The sequence below is a fragment of the Marmota marmota genome, unplaced genomic scaffold (assembly GCF_001458135.2).
Source record: "Marmota marmota marmota unplaced genomic scaffold, marMar, whole genome shotgun sequence".
Classification (NCBI taxonomy): Eukaryota; Metazoa; Chordata; class Mammalia; order Rodentia; family Sciuridae; genus Marmota; species Marmota marmota.
Genome location: NW_026000240.1, coordinates 28,752,462 through 28,775,983, shown reverse-complemented (window position 1 = coordinate 28,775,983; position 23,522 = coordinate 28,752,462). Strand labels below are relative to the sequence as shown.

The window sequence follows — 23,522 nt, the reverse complement described above, 5'->3', positions numbered from 1 at the left end:
CCCTGAGCTCTGTTTGGCTGTGATTGGGCCACCCTGGGTTCACTTGTGTAGCCCCAGCATCTGGCGCAGTGCCTGGCACTTACCAAGTGTCCCAGGAGCATTTGTGAGGTACACACCTGGCGGATGAATGCAGAGGCCCCTTTCTGGGCTGGCTGTGGCTGCTGCTGAGCCTTGGGGCATGTGGAGCGACTACCAAGGATGGGTGCTAGGTAGTATCAGCTCTCAGGGACCTGACATAGGCAGGGGCAGCAGAGACGAGCAACCCAAAAGTTCATCAGGGCCCACCCCAGAGTGTGTCCATGTGCTAGGACCACATTGGAGTGGCCTCATGGCGTCTTTCTCTGTCTTTCCCTCCCTGCTGCCCTGCTAGAGCCAGTTTTTCCACGGTTGCCATGACAACTTCAGCCTCAGTCACCGCTGAGGGTCAGCTGGGCAGTTGGGGCTTCTCAGGACAGGCCTGAGCGAGCAAGGGGCCTTAAATTCCCCCCACCACCCCCACAGAAGGCAGGATTGGCAAAGGCCAGGGAGTGTGTGTCTCATCTCAAAGAAAGACAGGAAGATGGGATAAGGCTTTTCTTCTAGTACAAGTATAAAAACTGTTCCCAGGGCAGATGCCCCCAGTCTGGCTGTGTGGTGGGGACTCTGGAGCAGGCAGAACCCTGTTACCACCCGAGTCTCCTGAGAACTTCGATATAACACATTGCTACTCATTCACCCTACCTCCTACCCAGGCACTGGTCTCTACCGGGGTTACCAGCAAGGCTCCCGAAAGAGTCGACCTCTGGAGGCTTCCTGGGAGGGCAGGGGGCTGAAGAGGGCTGGGGGCAGCCCCAGGCTTTAGGCCAGATCAACCGCCCCCTCATGTTTGTCGGAAGTCCCATAGTCAGGCCTCGCAACCTCAGACTCGGGTTGCAGGACTGAACACCACCATCCATCCTCCAGTCTCTGCCGGGCACCCATGAATAGGTGCTGGGTCTGCTGTCTGCTCTCATTGTCACATTCCTGGCTACCCGCAGGGACCGGGGGTGCATAGACTCCAGCCAGGTGGGAGTTGGGTACCTTCCTTTCCACATTCTCTTTATTCCAGGGCTTTTGAAGAGCAAGGAGTGGCTAATAAAGAGGCAGTGGGAATGCATGAGATGGCCAGACCCCAAATTCCCTGGGTCCAGGAGGAGCTGCAGAGAGATACCATGAGCTACTTGGAAAGGGTTCCATGATTCGGGGGTGACCACCTGGCAAATCGTGTTCCTCTGGCACATGGAGGAGAATTCTGTAAGTATCACGCAGAAAACTTGCAGCCTGGACCGTAGCCCGGCTGTCCCACATGAGCCCTGTTAACAACAATGGTAGCGTTAGCACAAGAAGGGGGCATCTGGGTACTGGGGTACGGTTCACAAGACCTTGGATTTACATAGCACCTTTATATTCTAAAAGGCCTTGCCTCGGTCCCTTTAGCAGTGGCCACACTGAGGGAAGCCTTTAGGACTCAAATATCTCAGCACCTGCAGCGGAGCAGGGAAACCAAGGCAGAGGCCTAGAAATGATTTTGTGCAGACTCAGTGGTGTCCAGGGCTCTCTGCACTTCCCCGGGGCCCTCTGAGGTGGTGTGAGTGGGGTGCAGGCCCTCACTGGGCGTTCACTTTGTATTTCAGGATGTAGGAGTAGAAGTTGTGGTTGGCATTCTCTAGCACCATGACGTAGACTTCCTGGCAGCCGGCAGTGCTACAGCTGCCCTCCCAGTAGCCCTCGTGGTTCAGGGTCAGGGGCCATGTGTCCTGCCCCTTCACCAGGGCTTTGGCGATCCCGTGCAGCTTCAATTTGAATGGGACATTCCGGTTGGCAGGAAGCACGCCCGACAGAGGTTCCAGCAGCTCATTGTCCTGCCCCCAGTTGCCAAAGCTCTCAGGGAACACGGGCCAGTTCACCTTGGTGTTGGCGCAGCACAGGAGGTAATTGAAGACAAAGATGTAGTTGCCGGGCTCCTGCCTCTTCTTGACAAAGATCTTGAGGGCAAACTTGCCGGCATGGGGCAGCTGGACTTTCAACTCTGTCCTCTTCTCCCGGTGCAGCTGGAAGATGTAGCGGCGCTGGGTCTCCTCGGTGATGGGGCCATCATCTCCGTGTAGGGAAGCCAGCACGCTGATGCCCTCCTCCACACCAAAACTGATGGAGCAGCGCCCATCGCTGGTGTGGATGATGGGGTCAGGGTGGGAGGGCTTCACAATGCCCATCTGCTCCGAGAACCAGCTGGGGCCCACGGGCTGGTGAAGCTCGGCCGGCAGCCGGACACCCAGGTCCGCGTAGTTGCACTTGATCGTGTACTCCAGCACCGAGCTATAGATGTCGGAGTTGCCTTTGGCGAAGATCTGCAGCTTGTGGGTGCCCATGGTGGGAGGGTACACGTCCAGCTTCATGCCGTTCTTCCTGAGGCTCAGCAGCCCATGCTCCTGTTTGCCATTGAGCATAAACATGAACAGCGTTGGGGCGCAGCTCTCAATGGTGATTGTGGCCTTTCCGTTCACTGTGGAGAGAAAGGCAGGGGTCAGGTGAGATGGGTCCAGCGTGTGCTTGCGTGCTGATAAATACTTAACAGCTAACTCTCTGGGGGAAAAAAACCCAAAGTCTAACTTACTGTGTTTGCCCATTTCTGTGGTGTAAATATTTCACCAAGATTGACTTGAACCAACTGAGGTGATGTTACTGAACATGGTATAGGCCAGCGGAAAGAGTTCCTCTACCCACTTTAGGTGGATCTTTTAGAGACAGCTGAGAGCAGGGGTCTCAAGAAAAACCTGCCTGCAGCTGTATGAGCTCTTCCCACCCATTAGATTCACATTAGATGAAGATTGCCTGGAGTCTTGGCCTGATTCCAGAGCAGGGGAGAGGGTCAAGGGACAGAAGGGCACCATCTTGTTCAAGTCTTAGGTCTTGCTTTCACACCACTCCTTCCAGTATCTGTTCATTATGGCTCAACAGCTCTCCTGTCAACACGGTCCCTTAAAAACTTTACTCTTGGAGACTGTGCCCAGAGGGTGAGGGTGAGGTGCTTCCCCTGCCCCACCCCCTCCTTCTCACATAGGCAAACCTGAGCCATGTTTCTGGAATGGGACCTAGAAGACGCAGTGTGTGCCCCTGAGGGTCTTTTGCATACCCTCTTCCTTGGTCTTTTCCCTTGCCCTGACATTTTTAACTCCTTTGTCCTGGTCACTGTTTTTAAGGAACAGGTTCCTGGGTTTTGCAGCCCGTGAGGACTCAACTACCTGCCTTCCCTGGCTCCCAGGACCACAGGGAGGGGCAGTGACTTCTCTGAGTCTTGCCTCACCTTCACCCAGAAATTGACCCGCAGCCCCAACCCCAGGATTCTCCTCAGCTCTGTCTTATAAGAGTGCGCCAATGGAGCTCCTCCTCCCCAGCTCTGTCCACGGGTGGAGACAGGCAATCTGATCCTTGACCCCTTCCCTCAAACCTGGCCAGACCTCAACTTAAAGGCTCAGCTGTTAAGAAGCCTGTTCTGACCCCTCAGGCGAACCTGAGTTCTCAGGAAGCTTCTGTCCTGACCCTGGCTCTCTTCAGAGAACTCATTAGGGTTGTAATTAATTATGTGAACATTGTAGAAGGTCTGTCCTCAGCTGGGCTGTGGGGTCTTTGGAAGGGCCTATTCTGCCATGTTTTAGAGCCTGGCCACATTGCCTGGCCCAGAGGGTTCTTAGCAAAGGAACGGAATGGCTGAGAAGCTTTTAGTAAAGGACTGTCGACCCCTCGGGGCCCTGGGTAGAAGGCATGGCGTTTCCCCACCCTCCGTGGCTCCTGCTTCCCTGTCCCAGTCTGTGCTCTCTCTCCCACCTCTTGGGGTCCCCTTCCTTCCCTTCCTTTTGTCCCCCTCAGATTCCCTCTTCTTTCCCATCCCTACTCTTATGGTAAATTGCTACCATCAAGAAATATTTTTTTTTTGATGTGTATCACGAATGTATAGAATAAAGTTTTAGATGACTATAAATTAAGAAATCTGGCATTCACAATTTTCTGTCTCGCTATGAGGCACACTCAACTCAGGGACATTAGTTTGATGCTGTAGCCAGGTCGATTCTTTCCTGTGGCTCAATGACCCACAACAGACTGAACAGGCCTCCATCTGATGCAGGCGCAGGAAACCGATTCTCAAAAGTGAGCAGCCTCACACTGTTATTTTAGCAGCAGGAGCTGCCAGGCATTTGTGGCTGTGAAGAGAATGCAGGAGCTCAGCCTACTGGTTAAGGAGACCCCTGTGGGACGGGAGAGACAAGGTGGCCACAGCTTAACCTGAGGGCACGTGGGCTTCCTGTCTGCCTTCATGGCCCTGCAGAATGGGGTGAGGCTGGGGGCCCGCTCACAGGTCACCCTAGCTGATAGCCAATGTGAGATCAGTTCTCCGTCCAGGACGCCCCCTGGTGGCAGTGCTTTGCCAAGGTGTGGGAGGTGGGCCCACTGCTTTCTGAGCCCTGCAGGATGCCCAGCTGCACACCCAGCCCTGGACCAGGCGCTGGGCCCTCAGGGAAGCATGAGAGACAGTCCTCTAGAGAAAGGCTTTCGAGGCCTCGACCACAGTTCTGGCCCCTCAGGCTTGGCCATTCATGCTCTTAGAGCTGCCCTGGCTCCTCTGGGCAGGTGAGAGGGCTAATGTCAGCCCTGGCCAGCTGTGGGAGATAGCTAGGTACACTGCCCTGGGCCCCAGGGAAGCTGGCCAGAGAAGGCTGGATCCTTTGTCCAAAGGAAGGGGCTTCTGAGCCGGCCAGCCTGAGTCCTGTGGAGTCTTCAGGGCTGGAGAGTGGAGGTTGGGGGCCATGCTCCCTCCTCCCCCCTCCTCCCACTGCCTATGACAAGTCCATCGGACCTGTCCTCCATCTCCTGCAACCCAGCACACTGGCCACCTCTCTAAGGCAGCCTTCCCTGCCCTCTGTCCTGGTGGAACTGCCTCTACCTGTCCAGGGAGAGACCTTGCCCCTGACCTCACTGGATCCCCAGCTTTGTGGGGCCCAGACACGCTCCCTGCCTGAGCCCAGGAGAGCACAGCAATCTGGTCAGCTTTTATTGGGCTCCTGAGCGGGTGGGTGTCTGTGGTCTAAGATAGTCCTGTCCTCTGGCACGTGAGCTGAGACAGAGGGGCCCTCCAGGCCTGGTCCTGTGACAAGACAGGCTGTGACATCTTCTGACATCCTTTTCTTATGCAAGTGTGAATGGGGGCTTCTGTCCTTGCCAATGTGACCTACATCCATGTCCTGCACTGATGGTCTTGGCTGTCTGGTGCCCACTCACCTATGGGCACATATAGGCTCTGGCTAGGGCCCTGCAGGGTGGCCTTCTAGCAGCACAGAGCAGATGGCTCTGTCCCTGCTGTGGGGCCCAGCCTGGCCACCTGCTTCGCGTTACCTGTTCTGATCATGGAAGTCTCTGGGTGGGCGCTCAGCATCCCCTTGTTGTAGAATTCGCTCTTGTGATACATGTTGTTCTCAAACTGCCTCAAAGACTGAGGAGGTTTTAGCAGTTGCCAGTTCTTATTGTCCGGGAAGTGGTCCTCGATGAACAGTGCGGGGTGAGTGAGGAAGTAGAATTCGTTGTAGCTGGAGGAGGAAGAGCTGGTCAGGAGCCAGGAGTGGGGAGTGGATCAACCACTCCCACCCTGCTCGGCAGGTAGCAGGGCTTATGGGGGGAACTATTCAGGCTTCTTTTGATTGACACACTCACGGGAGGGACCCTGCTGGCATCCAATGGGAAGAGGCGCCATCTTTGCTCTGACATGGCCACCGGACTCCTCAGTGGCTGCTTTTGGACATTGGAGCCAAGGCAGAGTCCCAGGCTCCTCCTAAGGGAAGGCCATGCTTGAAATTGTGGCCAGTTATGAAGGGCCTAAGGTGTCCATGGGGGAAAAATGGTTCCCCTCTCAATGTCAAAAAGAAATTTGAAGAGTATAATGTAACCTGTGGACCAGGTGCTGGCAGTAGAGGTGTTGTGGAGGGGGGCAGAAGGCAAAGTGCTTGAACGTCCCACCTCCATGTCTCCCCATCTGTGGGGACTTTTGTGGCTTCTGGGGGCCAGTTAGAGGCTTTGAGGCCAGTGATAGAGACCAAGAGAAGAATGGGGAGGCTCATCCTGAGATGGGGGAGGCTCCACTCTACCTAAGGAGACCAGCATTCAGAGCATCAGAGGTGACGAGGTTGTCTGTGAGCACATGAGCCCTGTGTGTTGGACATTGTGGGCATGTGACATGGGGTTTGTCACAGTGTGGGAGGGTCAGGACTGAAGCTGCAAAAACCAGAGAGAATGTTTTCATTTTTCTGAATAAAAAGGAATCTGAGCCGGGCACAGTGGTGCAGCCTGTGATCCCAGCGACTTGAGAGGCTGAGGCAGGAGGACTGCAAGTTCAAAGCCAGCCTCAGCAACTACTGAGATCCTGCCTCAAAATGGAAAATAAAAAGGGCTGGGAATGTGGCTCAGAGGCCAAGCACCCTTGGGCTCAATCTCTGGTACCAAAAAAAAAAAAAAAAAAGGAATCTGAGCTGCTAATGGACATCATGATCCTTCAGAATGGCCTGTGTGACCTTAGGAGAAGGCCAGGGTCGCCCAGAGCCCTTTAGGGTAAAAACAATCCAGTTTGCAACCCTGCCACGATGCCCTTCTATGGCCCACGGGGAGTCTGCACCACCCACAGGACTCCTTCCCACGCACATAGCCCTTCTTCAGTACACAGAGGAGCCTGGTTTGTGAGGAGGCAATGGGAGAGCATGCTGGCATCTGGGCATGGTGACACAGGCTGAGCCTGAGTGGGACTGCAGACAGCTAAGGTGGCCTCTCAGCCCTACCCTCTGGATCCATGCTGGTGGCAAGTGAGGGAGGCCCTTGGGGTTTAGGGGAGGGAGCAGTAGGAAGCCAGAGGAGGGACTTGTCTGTGGAGGGTGAGGTCATAGAAAAGTCTGGGCCCTCACAAGTGGCCTAGAGCTGGCTCCAGTCACAGCCAGCTGCTAGATGAGGCTGCCAGCCTCTCCTTCCGCCCACCAAGCCTTCTCCACCTGTTGCCTCCTTCAACCCCATGTTTTCCCAGCCCACCAGCCAGACACCCAGCAGGACGGAGACTGGCACTCACAGGAAGGTGAATTTGGAGGTGGTAGTGTCCACCAAGCCGCTGCCCCACGTGCTGTCCACCAGGTGCCATCTCCCCTCCAGGTGTACAGCATTCCAGGCATGGTCAAACTCGCCAGAGAAACTCTGTCCTGTCTGGTAGCCGAAGCCCTTGGAGTAGCCGGGCACCGTCACGCACTGCACGCCAGCGATCCTGGGGGCGGGACAGGAGTCTGAGAGAGTCTCCTGCTGGGGTTGGTCCCCAGGTGGGACTGTCCATGGCCCCAGGCTGCAGGTCCCTCCTTTATCCTGCCTTTTACACATTCACAGGTGTGCATCCTCGAGTGCTTTTATCTTGGGGGTGGGGACAGGCAGACTCAGTGCTGGCTGATCTTGCCACTGCAAACTGGCTGTATTCCCTCCCGTGAGACTGTTCAAATCACTTCTGAAATGTCTCCCTAGAGCCTGCTTGACATGATCCGCCACTAGCTCTTCCACAGGAGAAAAATGAGGCCAAGAGTAAAGATGGAACCAGGGAAATGATGATGTCCTTGTAAGGGAGGTGAAGAGAAGCTGGAGGAACCAGTGTCCTTTGGGGGAGCTGGTCATGAAGGCAGGAGAAAGCTGACCCCTGCCCCCCTGGCTAACCTTTCCAAATATGTCTGCAGGCAAGCTGGTCTCTGCATGCTGGTCTAGGGAGCCCTGACCAGTTGCCAGTTCCTCTCAGGTCTGATGGACAGGTCAGTCCTCTGTGAACATCACGGTGCATGAAGATCATTCACAGACTGACTGTCTGGGCCACCAGGTTGGTGTTCCCCGTAGCTGTCTTGGGAGGAGTGGAACTGCTGAGCAGTGTTAGCCTGAGCTTTGGGGTCCTTTTGGCAATGCTCACAGCCTTGATAGCACCACTTTCGGGAAGCCTAGACAGTGGGGAATGGGTGTTGATCACCTCTGGAGACCACAGAAAACCAGGCATTTGGAGCTAAAACTCATGTGGTCCAGGCCTGGGCTATGAAACCACCAAAAGCAAGACCTCTGACCATCCCGCCATGCCAGCTGGCCTTCCTCCCCAGCAGCCCTGCATCTCACATGGCTGCCAAGGGATGGACTGTGTGGATAATTCCATGGCCAGTATGACCCAGGGGCACTCCATGCCAGCCCTTCCAAGGCCTTTGTGTGAATTAGAAAAAGCCACTCCTTCCCCAAATGGTTTTCTTGCACTTGTAGAAAATTGTTGTAATAAATGCCCACATCTACAGATGTGCAGGGTGCCCTTCAGATGGGGCTCCTTTGGCATCTGACAAGCTGCCCAGCCCTCCACACAGTGCTGATCCTGCAGACCTCTCAAAACTGAGTTTGAGGCTCAGGACCAAAGTTTCAGGAGGGTGGCCCTCTGGGGGCCTGGGCCAGGTCCTGTCATGGACCAACTCCGCAGCTTTAGTTGCTCTAAATAATAGGGCCATGGGCTCTCAGGGTAGTGGGGTGAAATTGTCATGCATGTACTATAAGGACAAGGAGAATTTTCCCTGGGAAAACAAACATTGAATTAAAAGTTAGCAGAATATCAGTAATATTAAAAATTACTGATTGAGAGGTTGAGTCAGAAGGATGGCAAGTTTGAGGCCAGCCTCAGCAACTTAGCAAGACCCTCAGCAGTTTAACGAGAACCTATCTCAAAAATAAAAAGGGACTGAGGAGATAGCTCAGTGATAAAGCACCCTGAGTTCAATCCCCAAATTATCTATACATCATTTGTTGAGAGTCACTGAGGTAAAATGTGGTGTCCTGAAGGTGAGCTGATTTTATTTTCCCTGTCCTCCATGTTACCTCATGTGCATATAATGACAATGTTACCACACAGGCTTTAACCCTCCTCCAACTGCAGGGTCCAGGCCACTCATGCTGAGATTCCTTAGAGGCCTGGAAGTTTGGCAGCCTCTGTCCTCGACCCACAGTTTCATGAAAGGAGGTCCAGGTCTCCTTGGCTCTCCAGAGACCCTGGTGCACACATACCAGCTGGGCCCTGCGGGAAGGACTTTGGGATCCCTTGTGGGCACCCACTGGCAGACAGACCCTGATGGCAGAAGTTTCTCCTGGAAAAGGCCAAAAATGACTTCCAGAACAGAAGGGCTGCCCAGAGGCAGGAGGAGCCCATGGGAGAGGAGAAAGAGCAGCACCCACACTTGAAGAGCCAGTGACCTCATTTCTCTGCAGCAGAGTGGAGGATGACAGGCTGTGCTGAGGGGATGCTGGACTCAGGTTAGGGAGCCTGTTTTATTGTCTTAAAGAAGAACATCAGCAGAGAGGGGAGGGTGGCAAGCAAATCCAGAGGGGTGGGATGGAGGGGTGGGTGGAGGTGTGGGTGGAGGGGTGGGTGGGGCAGTGGGCCTTCCATAGGAGACAGGGCCCCATCCACTCAGAGGTTGGTTGAGGAGGAAAAAAATGCTGTAAAAAATATTTAGGGGGGTTGGGATTGTGGCTCAGCGGTAGAGTGCTCCCCTAGCACAGGTGGGACCCAGGTTCGATCCTCAGCACCACATAAAAATAAAGGCATTGTGTTGTGTCCATCTACACCTAAAATATAAGTATTTACAAAAAAAATATTTAGGGAGGTAGGTTAGTATTTCTGACATAATGATAAAAGTCTACAATCAGTGCAGTGTCTGCATGTGGGTAAATATGTGCATGCATGGAGAACAGGGGGCAGCGGAATGAGAGAGGGGGAGAGAGAGCGATCCAGAGCGAATGTTACCAGATCTCCTGAAAATGGGATTATGGGTGATTTTAACTTACTTTTAAAATTTTCTCTATATTTTCTGAATTTCAAATAACAATTAAGTGTTATTTTTAGAATTGGGAAAAATCCATAAATACTACTTAAAATTATATTCTTCAGTAAACGATTTCCCACTGTTATGTAGATGTCTGTGCTTAGGAATTTCCAGCATGTCGTGGAGGGATGGATGAAGGAGCCCTGGGAACCCTGGTGTTTAGTGAATGGCTCATTTTGCATTAAGGTAAACTGATCCGTGCAGCTCTGGGCAAACTGCCTGCTGATGCTTGTCCCATTCAGAGCCACCTGGGGACAAGGAAGGAGGAGGAGCATTTGGGATCCACATAATCTCCAGGTGTTGGTGCAAGCTGGAGATGTGGGCAGCCTGAGGTCCCTCTGCAAGAAGCCGTGTCCCCAGGAGTGTCCCCAGGGTGACACCCACCCACCAAAGGGGTGAAGTGGAGAGAGGGTCTGAAGAACCACGTGGGGAGCAGTAGTGAGAGCCTCCCCAACCATGGAAAGGGCTGGAAGAAAAACTAAGTGGCGGGGACATCCACCCGGACTGCTCCAAGCTGGAGGGGGTGGCTGGTCATCAGGCCTGGCCAGGAAATCAGGGTTCTACTCGCAGGTTTAACGGTTGCCTTCAGTGTGACCTTGCCAGACTCATGATGGGCAAAAAAGAAAGTTGGCATTAAATTATCTCCAGGGGGTGATTCTCCTCTGATAGCGCAAGGAGAGTCTGGGAGGGCCATGGGGAATGCCTGCGGCAGAAAAAAGATGAAAAAAGAGAACTCAGCTGTAAGCCACGCGTTGCTTGACTATGACATGAGCATATTTTATTATCTGGCAGCCACGTGCAAGGTGGAGTGGGCAGAGGAAGTTATAATGTAAAATAGTGCTGATAAAAGAAAATACTCCATATGTATCAAATAATAATTGCAGAACTAGTAGGAGTTTTGTGTCTAGCCTCTGGTTGTTAGTCACAATGACCCTCGACCCTTTACTGTCATCAAAAGATCACTAACTAGCCATGTGTGGTGGTGCAGTCACACTACTGGAAGCCCAGCTGTTGGAGGAACTGAGGCAGGAGGATTGCAAGTTCAAGGTCAGCTGGGGCAACTTAGCAAGATCCTGTCTCAAAATAAAAAATAATTTAAAGAAATGAAAGACCACTAGCTATATAAATAACGTACCAAGCACTGAAGCAGGCACCAGGGGATCATGTACCGTGGCACAGCATGACATCATGTGACACAACACAACACAATCACATAATAAAAAACTCCTCCAATGGGGCTGGGGATGTGGCTCAAGCAGTAGCTCGCTGGCCTGGCATGCGCAGGGCGCTGGGTTCGATCCTTAGCACCACATACAAATAAAATAAAGATGTTGTGTCCACCGAAAACTAAAAAATAAATACTGAAAATTTTTTTTTCTCTCTCTCTAAAACAACAACAACAACAACAAAAAAAAAAAAAAGCACACTCCTCCAATGAAGCTCAGCCAATGAAGCTCAGTGGCTGCCCCAGGAGCTGTTCATGGTGGGAGAAGGATAGATCTTTGAACTGTCACTAAAATGCCAGTGTACAAGCAGATCCCCAGGGAATTCAGCAGAGGGGTGTTCACAGCCAACAGGAGCTGGGAGAATATGGAAGGACGGACCAGCTTGAGAAACATCTCCACCTAATAAAGAGCTCAGCCAGCTCTTCAAAGCTAGAGCACCCAATATCACCCAAGGACACCATAGGCTGCAGAATCTTTGCTTTTACTTTTGACAGTCTTTACAACCCCTATTCAGGCTGCACAGCATGAGGCTGATGTGTATCTCAAGCCACAAAGGAAACAAGCAGGCAGGATGCCCCAGGGAACTTCCAGAGGATCCAGAGAAAGCTGCAGTTGGGTCTCCAGCAAGTGCCAGGGCTCAGGGTCACAACCAGAGGAGCCATGAGAGCAGGGCCCCCCAAGGCTGCAAAGAACTAGGTAGCCACTCAATATGGTCTGATAGAGATGGATTGAACACAAGTGCAGGCAGACAGAAGGCAGTGTCATTAGCTGGATCCCTAAGGTCACTGCAGGTCTGAGTGCATTATCCTTATTTTAAGAAGATGGGTTTTTCCCAGCTTAGTGCAGTGTATCCTCAGGTGTTAACTGAGCAGGTGTGTGTGGGGGGGTCAAGATGATGAGATGGTCCAGGACCTGCCATAGGCATCCTATGACACTGTTAGAGCCATGTCACTGCCAGGCTCCAGGAACAGTATGGCTGAAGGTGGGCAGGCGGGGTGCCCTGCACCCACTGGGCTCTGACCAACTCTCCCAACTCTGATCATCTTTGCCAAGATGTCTGAGCCAATGAGGAAAAAAGGGAGGGGTGGAGGAACCATAGCTGTAGGTGAGGCAGTGAAACATGCTTTTTTATTCTGCCATTTTGTTGAAAATAATGCAGTTTCTGTACTCAAGAGGACAAACAACCCTTGGCTTATCTTTCACAATGTACCTACGTAATTGATTTCTCTGCAAAATTGACAGGTGCTATGAAAGACCACTAACTATATAAATGTCCCCTCTTTCCCCTTTTCTTACACTACCCTCCTGGCTAGATCAATAACTCCCAATGATAACCTCACTCAAAGGTATGTAGAGCTCATGACATATGACCTCTGAGGCCTCCTCTCCAATAGGTGACCAGTCAGTTGTTCAGAGAGGGAGGCTGCCTGGCCTGGGGACACAGAGTGAGCTAGAGGCTGAAGTGAAACTGGGATGCAGTTGTCCCGAGGTACAGATCAGGAGACTTTCTGTTGCATCAGGCCTTTGGTAAAGCTTTGAACTTTTGTCTTCACCTGTGAACTTGTGGGTGGTGGGTTAAGTGAAATTAAAGCTGGTTTGTTACAGAGATGTAATTCACCTTTGTATCAGAAGGGTAGAGGGAGTTTAATGTCCCTTTCATGGGGCTTTCATGACAAAGTGAGCTTTGCAATAACTTAAATTTATCCATCTCCTGGGGAATCTGCATCTCTCAGGAGGCTTAGATGGCTACTTCCTGTCTTTGGGGGCATTTGGATCCAAGTGGTGCTTTAGGACCTCGGGGGGATGACATGCGGACCAGAAGCAGCCATCTGAGTATGCATGCCTCTGCACTTGCACTCCGTGGCAACTGGAGGATGGATGGAAAGCCAGATGACATTGGATTGGTGACGCGACCACCCAGTCTCAAAGCCTCGGACTAACCTTAAGCTCCTGGTTATTCAAAATCTCTGGAAATCTGCTAGCTGGTGGTGCTAGAGTGAATTTACTAGAGGCTGACTCAGTAGCAGGAGCCTAGGGAATTAACCTTGGCCCCTGCAAAGAATTAGGCAGAATCAATTCAGGCTGTGGGCCGTCAAGGTGAAAGGGAAGAGATTAACATTTGACAGAGAATCAGAAAGCAACTGGACCAGCAATTATTAGCAACAGCACTAACAGAAACAAAAAAGCCAAAACGTCATGTCTAGAACTTGAGAAAGACAATGAGGAAATGAATGATGCTATAAAAATCTCTAGATTCCCCTCCAAATTACTTTATTAAATCAGTCTTTAATGAGACCATTACAAGGAGGCGGACTGCCCTGGTAAGAAGTAATGATGGTCAGGTGGGTACAACTCTTGCTAAAAGGCCACCCTGTCAACCAATGAGGGATAAATCAGCAAGTGTGGATTGCATGTCTTCAGTTGTTAAGGAACTGGCTGATGAATTTACAAACCTTTGGCAGTTATATCAGAGGTAAAGGGAATTGAGAAAGTGAGGCATGGCTGGATTACTGATCTTTAAGGAAGAAGTTAAAGGAATTTGGGGAATCTGTGAGCTATTTCTGCACATCCAGGGCAGCAGTGAGGAATTTTGTGCCTGCTAACTGCCAGGTTGAAACTTACTTTAAGTGATGCAAAATGTTGGGATGGATTTTAATGATCGGCCGTGGGCCAGAATACGGCCACTGCTAAGCATCTGGATTGGGCCAAAAGCTGACAGTTTCACTCAAGACAAGTGTCAATTTTCTTGAGTCTATGTGGGCTGGCGCAGTTTGTAGGAAAGTTCCACAGGAAGAAAAAACTCCAATACTCAAGAAAGACAGGACTTGTTTAAAAACAGCAACTCCAAAGTCAGGTGACCCAAATCCCAAACTGCATGGCCTCACTCAGTCCCACAGTCCTGCCAGGTAGGCAATATAGCTCCCCAGGTACAGATGGGAAGACTGAGGCCCTGAGAGGTTCAGTGCCTTACCCAAAGGAACAAAACAAAGAGGTGGTCAAATGGGGACTGAACTCAGGTCTTTTTGGCTTCAAATCTGGGACTCCCACAGCATGCTAGAAAGCATGTACTAGATAAAGAAGCATTTCTCTTAGACTTAAAAAAAAAAAAAAAACTAACCAACCCATTGTTTTCAAATTCACAAATCAGATGAAAATGATCATACTGTGAAAGCCTGGGAAAGAAGGTGACAAATTCCTAGACACAGTGGAGCTAAAAACAGACTGGTAGTTATTTCTTATGAAAGAGAATAGACAAGGGGCTGGAGTTGAAGCTCAGTGGTACAGCGCTTGTCTTGCACGTGTGAGGCACTGGGTTTCAGTCTCAGCACCGCATATAAATAAATAAAGGTCCATCAACAACTAATAAAAAATATATTAAAAAAATACGCAAGTGTGCCAGGAATTGCCCTTCATTTCCTGTCATCTTGTAAATACTTATTGAGGGCCTACTGTGTCTAGGATACTGAGATGAGTGTTCACAGGAAGGCAGGAAGAGAGGGGGCTAGAGATCCCAAAGTCACGTAAGAGTTCTAAGACATAAAGGAGAAATGAGCACAGCAGCACCTAGACACACAGAACGAAGCCTGGGAAAGAAGGTGACAAATTGCTAACAGCGTTATCTCTAAGTGGTGGCATTCGGAGGCACTTAATTCTTTTTCTACTCGCTTTGTGCACTTTATAGATCTTGTACAATGAATAATTTTTTTAAAAAATTGAAAAAGTTATTAAATGAAATCATAAAGCAATGCACAAGCCGGCGTAGAAGGTATATGCTGAGGGCCTCCGGGAGGGGAAGGTGCTGTGCACAGTCCCAGGGTGGGGCCTGGAAAGAAAGAAAGGAGCGGGCAACAGCGTGTTGTCAGAGGGTGCAGGGGCTGGAGAGAGGGTTGAGGTCAGATTTTGGAGGACATTGTAGGACAGTGTGAGTCGTTAGTGGAATTCAGGAACCCAGGCTCAGGGCAGCCTGGGGAAGGGAGGTGGGTGAGGATCCATCTGACAGATCTTTTCAGGTAGAATTTCTGTTTCTCCCATGTGAGGACCCCGTGCCAGTCCAAAGGACAGCCTTTCCTAGTCCCTTTGGTGCCAGCAGCCACATCCTTTGTTCCCAGGCCTGCCATTCTTTAACCTTCAGCTGCATGGAGAAGGGAAAAGGCAGAAAAAGGGCCTTTTATAACCAAATTATCTCTGTGCATTCATTTGCCATTATGTTAATGCCTCACGAAGCCCGGCAGATGGTACAAAGTCAATTATGTTGGTGTTAAAAAGGGAGAAATTGACCTTTTCAGGACTCACTTGGATTCCAGAGCAGAGTTTGCAAACTCAGGCTTCCGGGCCTGGCATGTGAGCCAAGGCACACAGCTCTTTGGAAGAAGGAGAAGGATGGGGTCGAGTGGTCAGCCCGGAGACTCCTGTCCCTTGCTGGCCACCTGTCATACCTGCACATTCTTTCAAAGAGGCCAGCATAGCCGTCGCAGTTGGTCTTCTGGGTCCTCAGAATGTCAGTGGGCTTGAAGGCCTGGCGGTCCTTCTCCTGGGCAGCCTCAACGTCATACTCTGGAGGGCAGAGGAAGGGACAGTGAGGAACCAGCACGGAACCCGGTGCAGAGGTGAGAGGAGGCCTCACTTCCTGTGGATGGCCCCCATCCAAGCTGTGCTCTGAGCATCCCAGGCCAGTGTGGGGAGCGGGCCAGTGGGTTGAAGGGAGCCAGGTCCCCAGAGCTAGCCAGGCCTGGGAAATGGCACCTTTTGTGTAGGCAGCGAGAGGGTGAGCAAGACCAAGGCAGAGAGGCACTTGGCTCTCAGGCCTCTGATGAGGGCTGTGTGTGCCTGTAATAATAAATAAAATAAATAAAGGGTCTATTTCTGCTCCTGGCATTGCTGGAGGGGTTGGGATGGGAGGAGGCGGCTTCATGGCCCTATGCTCAGACCTTCTGCCTATGTCAGGTGAGTTCATCCTTTAAGCTGCCTCCAGAGAACAAAGGAAAATCCTCATGGCAGCAGGTCAGGGAGGGCCTGGCTGCTGGAGTCCTCCTCCCCTACCTTCAACTCGCTCTGCACATACCGGTGATTGGATGGGAACAGGGGGCTACAGAGAATGACTTCAGGGTTCTAGAGCCAGTGTGCTACACCATGAGCCTACCTATGTGGTGGCAGATCCAGATCCAGATGGCACGGACCCTTTCCAGATCACCGTGGGCCTCCTGGAGCAGGTCACTCACCAGCTCATCCAGGCCACTCTTGACTGTCACCTGGGGAACAGGAAAGGTGTGCTGCATTAGGGCCTGGAGGAGGGTGGGGGAGGCCAGCACCTGCCACCTGCAGTCAGGGCTGCTAGGGAAGCCAGAGCCAAGGTGCAGAAGGACAAAGGCTGGTTGAGGGTCAATTGCATGGACACAGGGGTGCTGGGCAGGGCAGAGGTGTTGACCAGCTGAATCACCAGCCCCAGAGCCACCACGGGCTTTTCTGTAAAGATCTCGGGACCAGACAGGTGGGCTTCTGGGAGGCTATAGCGGCTTCTAGTCATGATGAATACTCTGGAAACCATTTATGAATTCAACCTAAATCTGATCAAAATTCTAGAAGCTCTTTTGGATGAAATGAACAAGTCAATCCTCAAGTTCATGTGAGGTTACCAGGGATTCTGAGTAGCCAAAGCCAACTGTGCAAAAGAAAGAGCAAGATGGATGGACTCACCCTTCCCAGGGTCACAACTTACTGTAAAGCTAATCAAAACAGTTTGGTGTTATCGTAAGAATCATATAGACCAGTGGAATAGAATTGAGAACCCAGAAGTAAACCCACACATCTATGGCCAATTGATTTTTTTTTAAGAGAGAGAGAGAGAGAGAGAATTTTTTTTTAATATTTATTTTTTAGTTTTCGGTGGACACAAAATCTTTATTTTATTTTTATGTGGTGCTGAGGATTGAACCCAGCGCCCCACGCATGCCAGGTGAGCGCGCTACCGCTTGAGCCACATCCCCAGTCCGCCAATTGATTTTTGACAATTTTTCCCATAGGGGAAAGAGTAGTCTCTTTAACAAACGGTGGGAACAACTGGATTTCTACTGCAAGAGAATGAAGCTGGACTCTACCTGACACCCTGTATAAAAATCCAACTCAAGATGGATCAATGACCCAAGTATAAGAGCTGAAGCCAGAAAACTCTTAGGAGAAAACACTGGGGTTCATCATTATGACCTTGGATTTGACAATGGGTTCCTTGATAGGATGTCAAAGACCCAAGCAAAAGAAGAAGAAATAGATTAAATTGGAGCTCATTAGAATTAAAATTTTGTGAACTTTAAAAGATATTGTTAGCTAGGCAAGGTGGCGAACATACATAATCCCATGTGTGCTACTTGGGAGGCTGAGGCAGGAGGATTACAAGTTGGAGGCCAGCCTTGTTGACTTAGCAAGAAGGGCCTGGGATGGAGCTCAGTGGTAAAGTACCCCTGGGTTCAATCTCTCGTACCCCTAAAAATAATAAGTGTGAGCATGACTGTGGAATAATAGGAACCCTGACACTTTACTGGTGAGAATATCAAGTGGAGCAGCTGCTGGAGACAACATTGTGGTGATGATGGGTCTGAAAACTGAGCAGAGAATGAGCAGATGATCCAGCAATTCCCCTCCCAGAGAGATCCCCCGAGAACTGACGACAGGGGACTCGGACAGATACTCATCCACCTACGTTCACTGCAGCATTAATTCATGAAAATTAATTCCACCAAAAGGTGGAGATAACAGAAGCATCCACCCAACACACAATGTGGCACAGGCACACGATGGAATATTATCCAACCCATAAAAAGGAGGAATTAAATTCCGTGCATGCTACCACATGGTGCCAGATGAAATAAGACACAAGGACAGCTGTTATGTGATTTCACTTAAGCAAGATAGCCAGAAGAAGCAAATTCATAGACGTAAGCAGAGGTGACCAGGGGCTAAGGAGAGCATTGCTTAATGAGTGAAATGTGGGGCGTGTGACGTGGGACTTGGGACGTGGGACGTGGCATTGCTTAATGAGTGCAGAGTTTCTGCTTGGGATGATTAAAAAGTTTTAGACGGTGGCAATGATTGTGCAACATGTGAATGGAATTAATTAATTAATCTTAGTGAATTTTCCACTTGAAAATGAATAAAATGAAGCCAGGCATGGTGGTACATGCCTGTAAATCCCAGCCCCTTGGGAGGCCGAGGCAAGAGGATCCCAGGTTTGAGGCCAGTCTCAGCAACTTAGTAAGACCCTGTTCCTAAAAGCAACTTTGCAAGACCCTGTTCCTGAAAAAAAAAAAAGAGCTGGGGATGTAGCTCAGTGGTTAAGCACCCCTGGGTTCAATCCCTGGTAGCTCCCCTCCAAATGAATAAAATGGCAAATTTTATGTTACCTACATTTTATCATTAAAATAATAATAATTAGGGTAAAAGAACAAATGAGCTTTTCTTCAGAGACCTTCCAAAGGAAACAGGCTTGAGAAAAGCAGCCCTGACCCTGTTCAACTCTTGAGAAAGGGTGGAGTGGCTCCTGCCTGGGGCCTACGTAGGTGTCAGTAGGTGTCCCATAAGTGTCCACACCTGGCCTCAGGGGACTCCCTGACTTGCTTTCACCTGGAGCGGTTCTATCACTTACTTGGGAACTCCCAGGCCCCACTCTCTGACCACTCCTACCACGCTGGTGCTTTGGCCTGGTGGGGAGAACTTGGAACCTAGAACCTTTGACAATTACCCATGTGATCGTCAAAGGGCAACTGAATCTTATGAATTCAGGGTGGTTAAAGAAGAATGCTAGGGGCTGGGGATGTGGCTCAAGTGGTNGTATCTGAGGAGGGGGGAGGGGGGTGTCTGAGGAGGGTGGGGCACTTGGTAATGGCCACACCGGAAGTGGGGTGGATGAGACAGTGCACAGTGCCCAGAGCCCAGCCAGGGCTGGAGAACAGTGGGTGGCCCAGAGGGAGCCAGGAGGAGCAATGCCCCACCCTCCTCGGACCCTGGGCCCCACCCCTTCCCCACTTGGGGCCCTGGCAAGGCCTAGGCCTCCCGTGAGGCCAGGAAACACTTGCTTACTGATGAGGTCCTGCTCCTTCAGGTCTCCTGCCTTTGCAGGGACATGGCTTCCTCAGTCAGTGTCCTTCCTTTTCTGGGTCCCCACCCCTTCCTTCCTTTCCTGGCTGCCTTATGTCTTCCTGCTCTTCTACCTTAAAACACCCTCGTAATCTCTTTCCCAGTCCTGCCAAAGCCGGCTTCCCTTCTCTGCCAGCCTCCTGAGGGTCAGAGAGCCCTCCAGTCCCCTCTGAGGGGGCACTTTAGCTCTTCCTCTTGCCCTCCCACCCTCCTCTGACATGCCTTGGGGGGGGAGACCATGGCAGCTCATGCTCTCAGGGCTGAGCACTGCTGTGGTCAGTGGCTCTCACCGTCTGCATCCGTGGCCGTCCCCCACCCTCTCCATCCTTTCCTCCATGGGCTGCTGGCAGAGCTCAGCAGCAGTGATAACCAAATGGTCAAGGCCAGGACACAGCAGAGCTGGCCAGAGGGGCCTGCCAATGGGCAGCTCTGGGGTGTGCCACCCGGCAGGATGCATCAGGATGGTGGGCAGGGTTGGCATGGAATGCCTTTGGTCTTAGGCAGGGCCCTTGGGACATCCAAGGCTGTGAAAAGGCACTCTGGGGCCATCCAACCAGGTGACTCAGGGTATGTTCGGGAGGAGCCTGGGTTAGGGAACTCCAAGTCAACTTTGGGAGACTTTGGCTAGAGGGGCCGTCCCCCCTACCTGTGAGGCATAGGTGTCCAGTTTTTCAAACTGCCGCAGGTCCAGAGGCATGGATTTCAGGCTGGACCGGTCCCAGGGGTAGGCTGGAAACACAGAGAGGCTGGGTCAGTGACTGAGATCCACTGAGGAGGGTTGCTGGACCAGTGCTCACTATCTCTTTGAGGAGTTGTGACTGCCCAACCTTTAACACAATTCCCAAGAGCTGTATCTCCTAGAAGGGTTCTTTGGTAAAATTAGTTTGAGAACCATGGCAATTCCTCTAGTCCTCCTGGATATCCACGGGGAACATAGGCCTACCTGCAGACCCTGGCAAATCATCATTCAAGAGACTGGCTTCACCTTAGTTAATTCAGCAACCCCCAGACGTGTTGGTAAGGGAATTTCCTTCTTCCCACTATTTTTCTACAGATTCTTGTGGGAAATGTCTAAGCAGTGCTGCTAGCTCCTGACAAACGCAGGGACACAGGGTCAGCGCCATGGCCGTGTGCTGGATGAGGTACTGCAGAGCGCCCTGTGGGTAGGAGGGCATAGCAGGGCAGACCATCTGGGTCCCATAGGGTGAGGTGTGTTTGGCTTTCTTCCTTGTCCATGCCCAATTGGAGACTGGAACACCCCAGAAAACCAACTGTAGGTGGAGATATTCAGGTGCCAGGTGCTCAAGGTACTATGAGGAAATCCCCAAAGGAGGCTGGGCCCAGAGACACAGGGAAGAAAGGCAACTCAAGACTGATGCTGACCAGGCCCAGCAGCTGCCCAGGCTTCCCCACTGGACACAGGAGAGCTCCAGTCAGAATTGGGAAACAGTGTTGGGAGGGAGAGCTGGAGCTCACAGCACCAACTCCTGTTCCCATTCATTCCTCTGTGCCTGTTACCTCTGGGGGGGGGGACACGGTAACCCTGGCAGGGCCCTGCCGAGGTTCCCCATGTCTCAATTTCTTCCTTCCACAGACACTGGCTCCTGCCATTGTCTGATAGGAGATATCGAGGTGACCTAGGTGAATACGATGTGGACTTACACATTTAAAAGGTTCCACTCACGACCGCTCTCTCCCTATCCCATTTAGAAGAAGGATGGCATTTCTAATATGGGATTGAAAACCCTGTTTATTAGTGTTACTCTTTCTTGGTTCCATTTTGCAGTATTTAATATTTTACACTGAAGAATATCCACAATGATTCGCGTCTCACTAACTCTATCTTCTGAGCAGATTATATAAATCCAAATATGATTTTGCATAAATACATTTAATATGCCAGTTGCATTAACTAAATGGATCTCATTTTAAAGCAAAACAATAGGGAGAAGGGCAGAGTGCATTGAGCCTTAGAGGACATCTGGTCTACCACGGGGGGGGGGGAAGTGAGGCCTAGGGAAGTCAGGCAGGGAAAGCAGGATTCCAACCCAGACGGTCTCTCATCCTAGCCAGTGTTTCCTCCCCTGCCTTAGTTTGCCTTACAGACATTTGGCATTCAGTTTAAAAGTTACCATAATTCTGAACTGTTTTTATCGTTTCCCATAATGGACTGCTTTGGTGTTGGAAAGGGTCAATATTCGGCTTTGGGATGACATCCCTCTTCTCCTTGTCCATGGCAGACATAGTTAATCAATCATGACACTCTTCCTTTCAAACCCAGAGGTGACCCCAGATGCTCAGTATCCCCGGAAGCCGTTGCCAGTTGACTGGTGATTGCCTCATGAGGCTAACTCAATAGGCTCTCTCTCGAGAATGCCCCTGGAGAGGGGCCTGGAACTTACCATGGGCATCTTTCCCTCCAGGTTGCCGGGGTCTCATGTTTCCATTTTTATCACCTTGTAAACCTACAACATCCCAAAGGCCAGAAGTAGAGACATTTAATAAGAAATAGGAATGCAAGCTCTGAAGATGTCTGTGTGACGGTCCTTGCTTCTGACCCTCTGCTTCCATCTCCTTTTCATAGGTTCCTTGTTCCCGTCCCCACCCACTGCCCAATGGCTGCTGAGATTGCTGTGAACTTTCTTGTGGGGCAGAGGCAAGTCTGGGAACCAGGGAGTGGATGACAGAGCTGCGGCCTGTGAGCAGAGCCAGAATGTGCTCTGGCTTCAACACTTTGGATGATGCAATGGTCCCCCTAGAGCCTGACATTCCTGGCCACCCCATGCATTCTCCCGCCATCTTGGAACATGGCTGGAGATGCTGAGAGTGTGTGCTGGTGTCCTCCAGATGACCCGAGGAAAAGAACTATCCATGGATAAAAATGAAAGAGGCAGTTTGTATGGACCTTGGAACCTAGAACCTTTGACAATTACCCATGTGATCGTCAAAGGGCAACTGAATCTTATGAATTCAGGGTGGTTAAAGAAGAATGCTAGGGGCTGGGGATGTGGCTCAAGTGGTAGTGTGCTCGCCTAGCATGCATGAGGCACTGGGTTAGATTCTCAGCACCACATAAAAACAAAATAAAGATATTGTGTCCACCTAAAACTAAAAAATAAATATCTTAAAAAAAGAAGAATGCTAGCCAATAGTTGTCATATCCACAAGCAAAAGGAAGGGAACTGTTCCTTCTGATTTGAAACCAGTCCACATGGAGCTGGGGGTGGGGATGTCAAGGTAAGTGTAAAATCTACTTTGGGTGGTAAATATTACAACAGAACTTTGCAAATGTACACAGGTAATTTTGAGAAATAGTAGTCCTGTTGTTTCTTACATCTACATTTTGTTTCCACCTACATCCTGGGATGGAATGGTGGGGGTTCAAAAGAGTAGCTAGCACTTATTGCGCACTTCCTATGCCTGGCCTAGGCCTTATTTTTACCATCTCTTCTGACCTCACAGTGATCCTAGGGGGAGGTTTACCTATTTTCCTCTTCTTGCAGATAAGAAAATTGAGTTCAACATTCAGGTTAAGCCATTTGCTCAAGGTCATACATCTGAGAAATGGACCCAGCCAGTGGCCTCCCGAGCTTCCCTTTCCACACTGGGCTGGGATCCTGAGCACTGAGGACTGCAGGGCCTGCTAGCCTTGGGGGACTGTGGCCTATCGAGAGGTCATGGGAGGACTGAGGCTTAGTTTTCTGTAGCATCCTTTCCCTGGCCTTCTGAGGCCTCTGATTAGCCATAAGATGGACAGATAGAGGAAGAAGAAGGGATCAGAGAAGCCACTGTGGCCCTGAACATGGCCTGTGTACATGGCACTGGGCACTAAGTTAAGATCATGGGCTTCAGAAACAGACTTGGGTTCTGACCCACTTCCTAGCTGGGTAACTTGGGCAGTTATTTTGACTTTCTGAGCCTCTGCTGATCTAAAAAATCAAAACAAAGAAACAAACCAAATGGGGGTAATTTCAGTTTATACCAAAGGGCTATGAAGTTACTGAAGTATTTAGCACTGTATATGCCGTTGCTTAGACAGTCAGCAAATAGTATTTAAAACACCAGCAACAACACTCTTGTAATGGCAGGTACCTTCAGCCACCTACCCGGTGTTACTCAGGCTTAATTCCAGAGACAGAAGAACCGTGGAAGCTGGGTGGGCAGAGAGAGTATCCCAGGAAGATGTTGTCATGGCTCTCTGCCTTTTCCCAGTTTGCAAGCTCAGGCCACTCTTCCTCATCCCTCA

The 23,522-nt window shown here is 50.8% G+C and overlaps 1 protein-coding gene across 2 annotated transcripts in view; it reads right to left on the bottom strand.

Annotated features, from left to right (window-relative positions):
- Positions 1-1,060: 1,060 nt before the first annotated feature.
- Positions 1,061-23,522, bottom strand: part of Ky (kyphoscoliosis peptidase) — a 42,919-nt gene continuing 20,457 nt past the window's right edge. Inside the window, exons 5-11 of one of the 2 annotated variants that reach the window (XM_015487020.2) lie at positions 21,679-21,741; positions 19,923-20,005; positions 16,290-16,398; positions 15,586-15,703; positions 7,118-7,306; positions 5,407-5,597; positions 1,061-2,521 (exon numbers count right to left, since the gene is read on the bottom strand). In XM_015487020.2, the coding sequence (XP_015342506.1) occupies positions 1,626-2,521; positions 5,407-5,597; positions 7,118-7,306; positions 15,586-15,703; positions 16,290-16,398; positions 19,923-20,005; positions 21,679-21,741 (1,649 nt within the window). In that variant the 3' untranslated portion in view covers positions 1,061-1,625. Of the gene's footprint in view, positions 2,522-5,406; positions 5,598-7,117; positions 7,307-15,585; positions 15,704-16,289; positions 16,399-19,922; positions 20,006-21,678; positions 23,511-23,522 lie in introns of those variants that run through there. The other variant, XM_048794137.1, reaches the window with a different exon arrangement.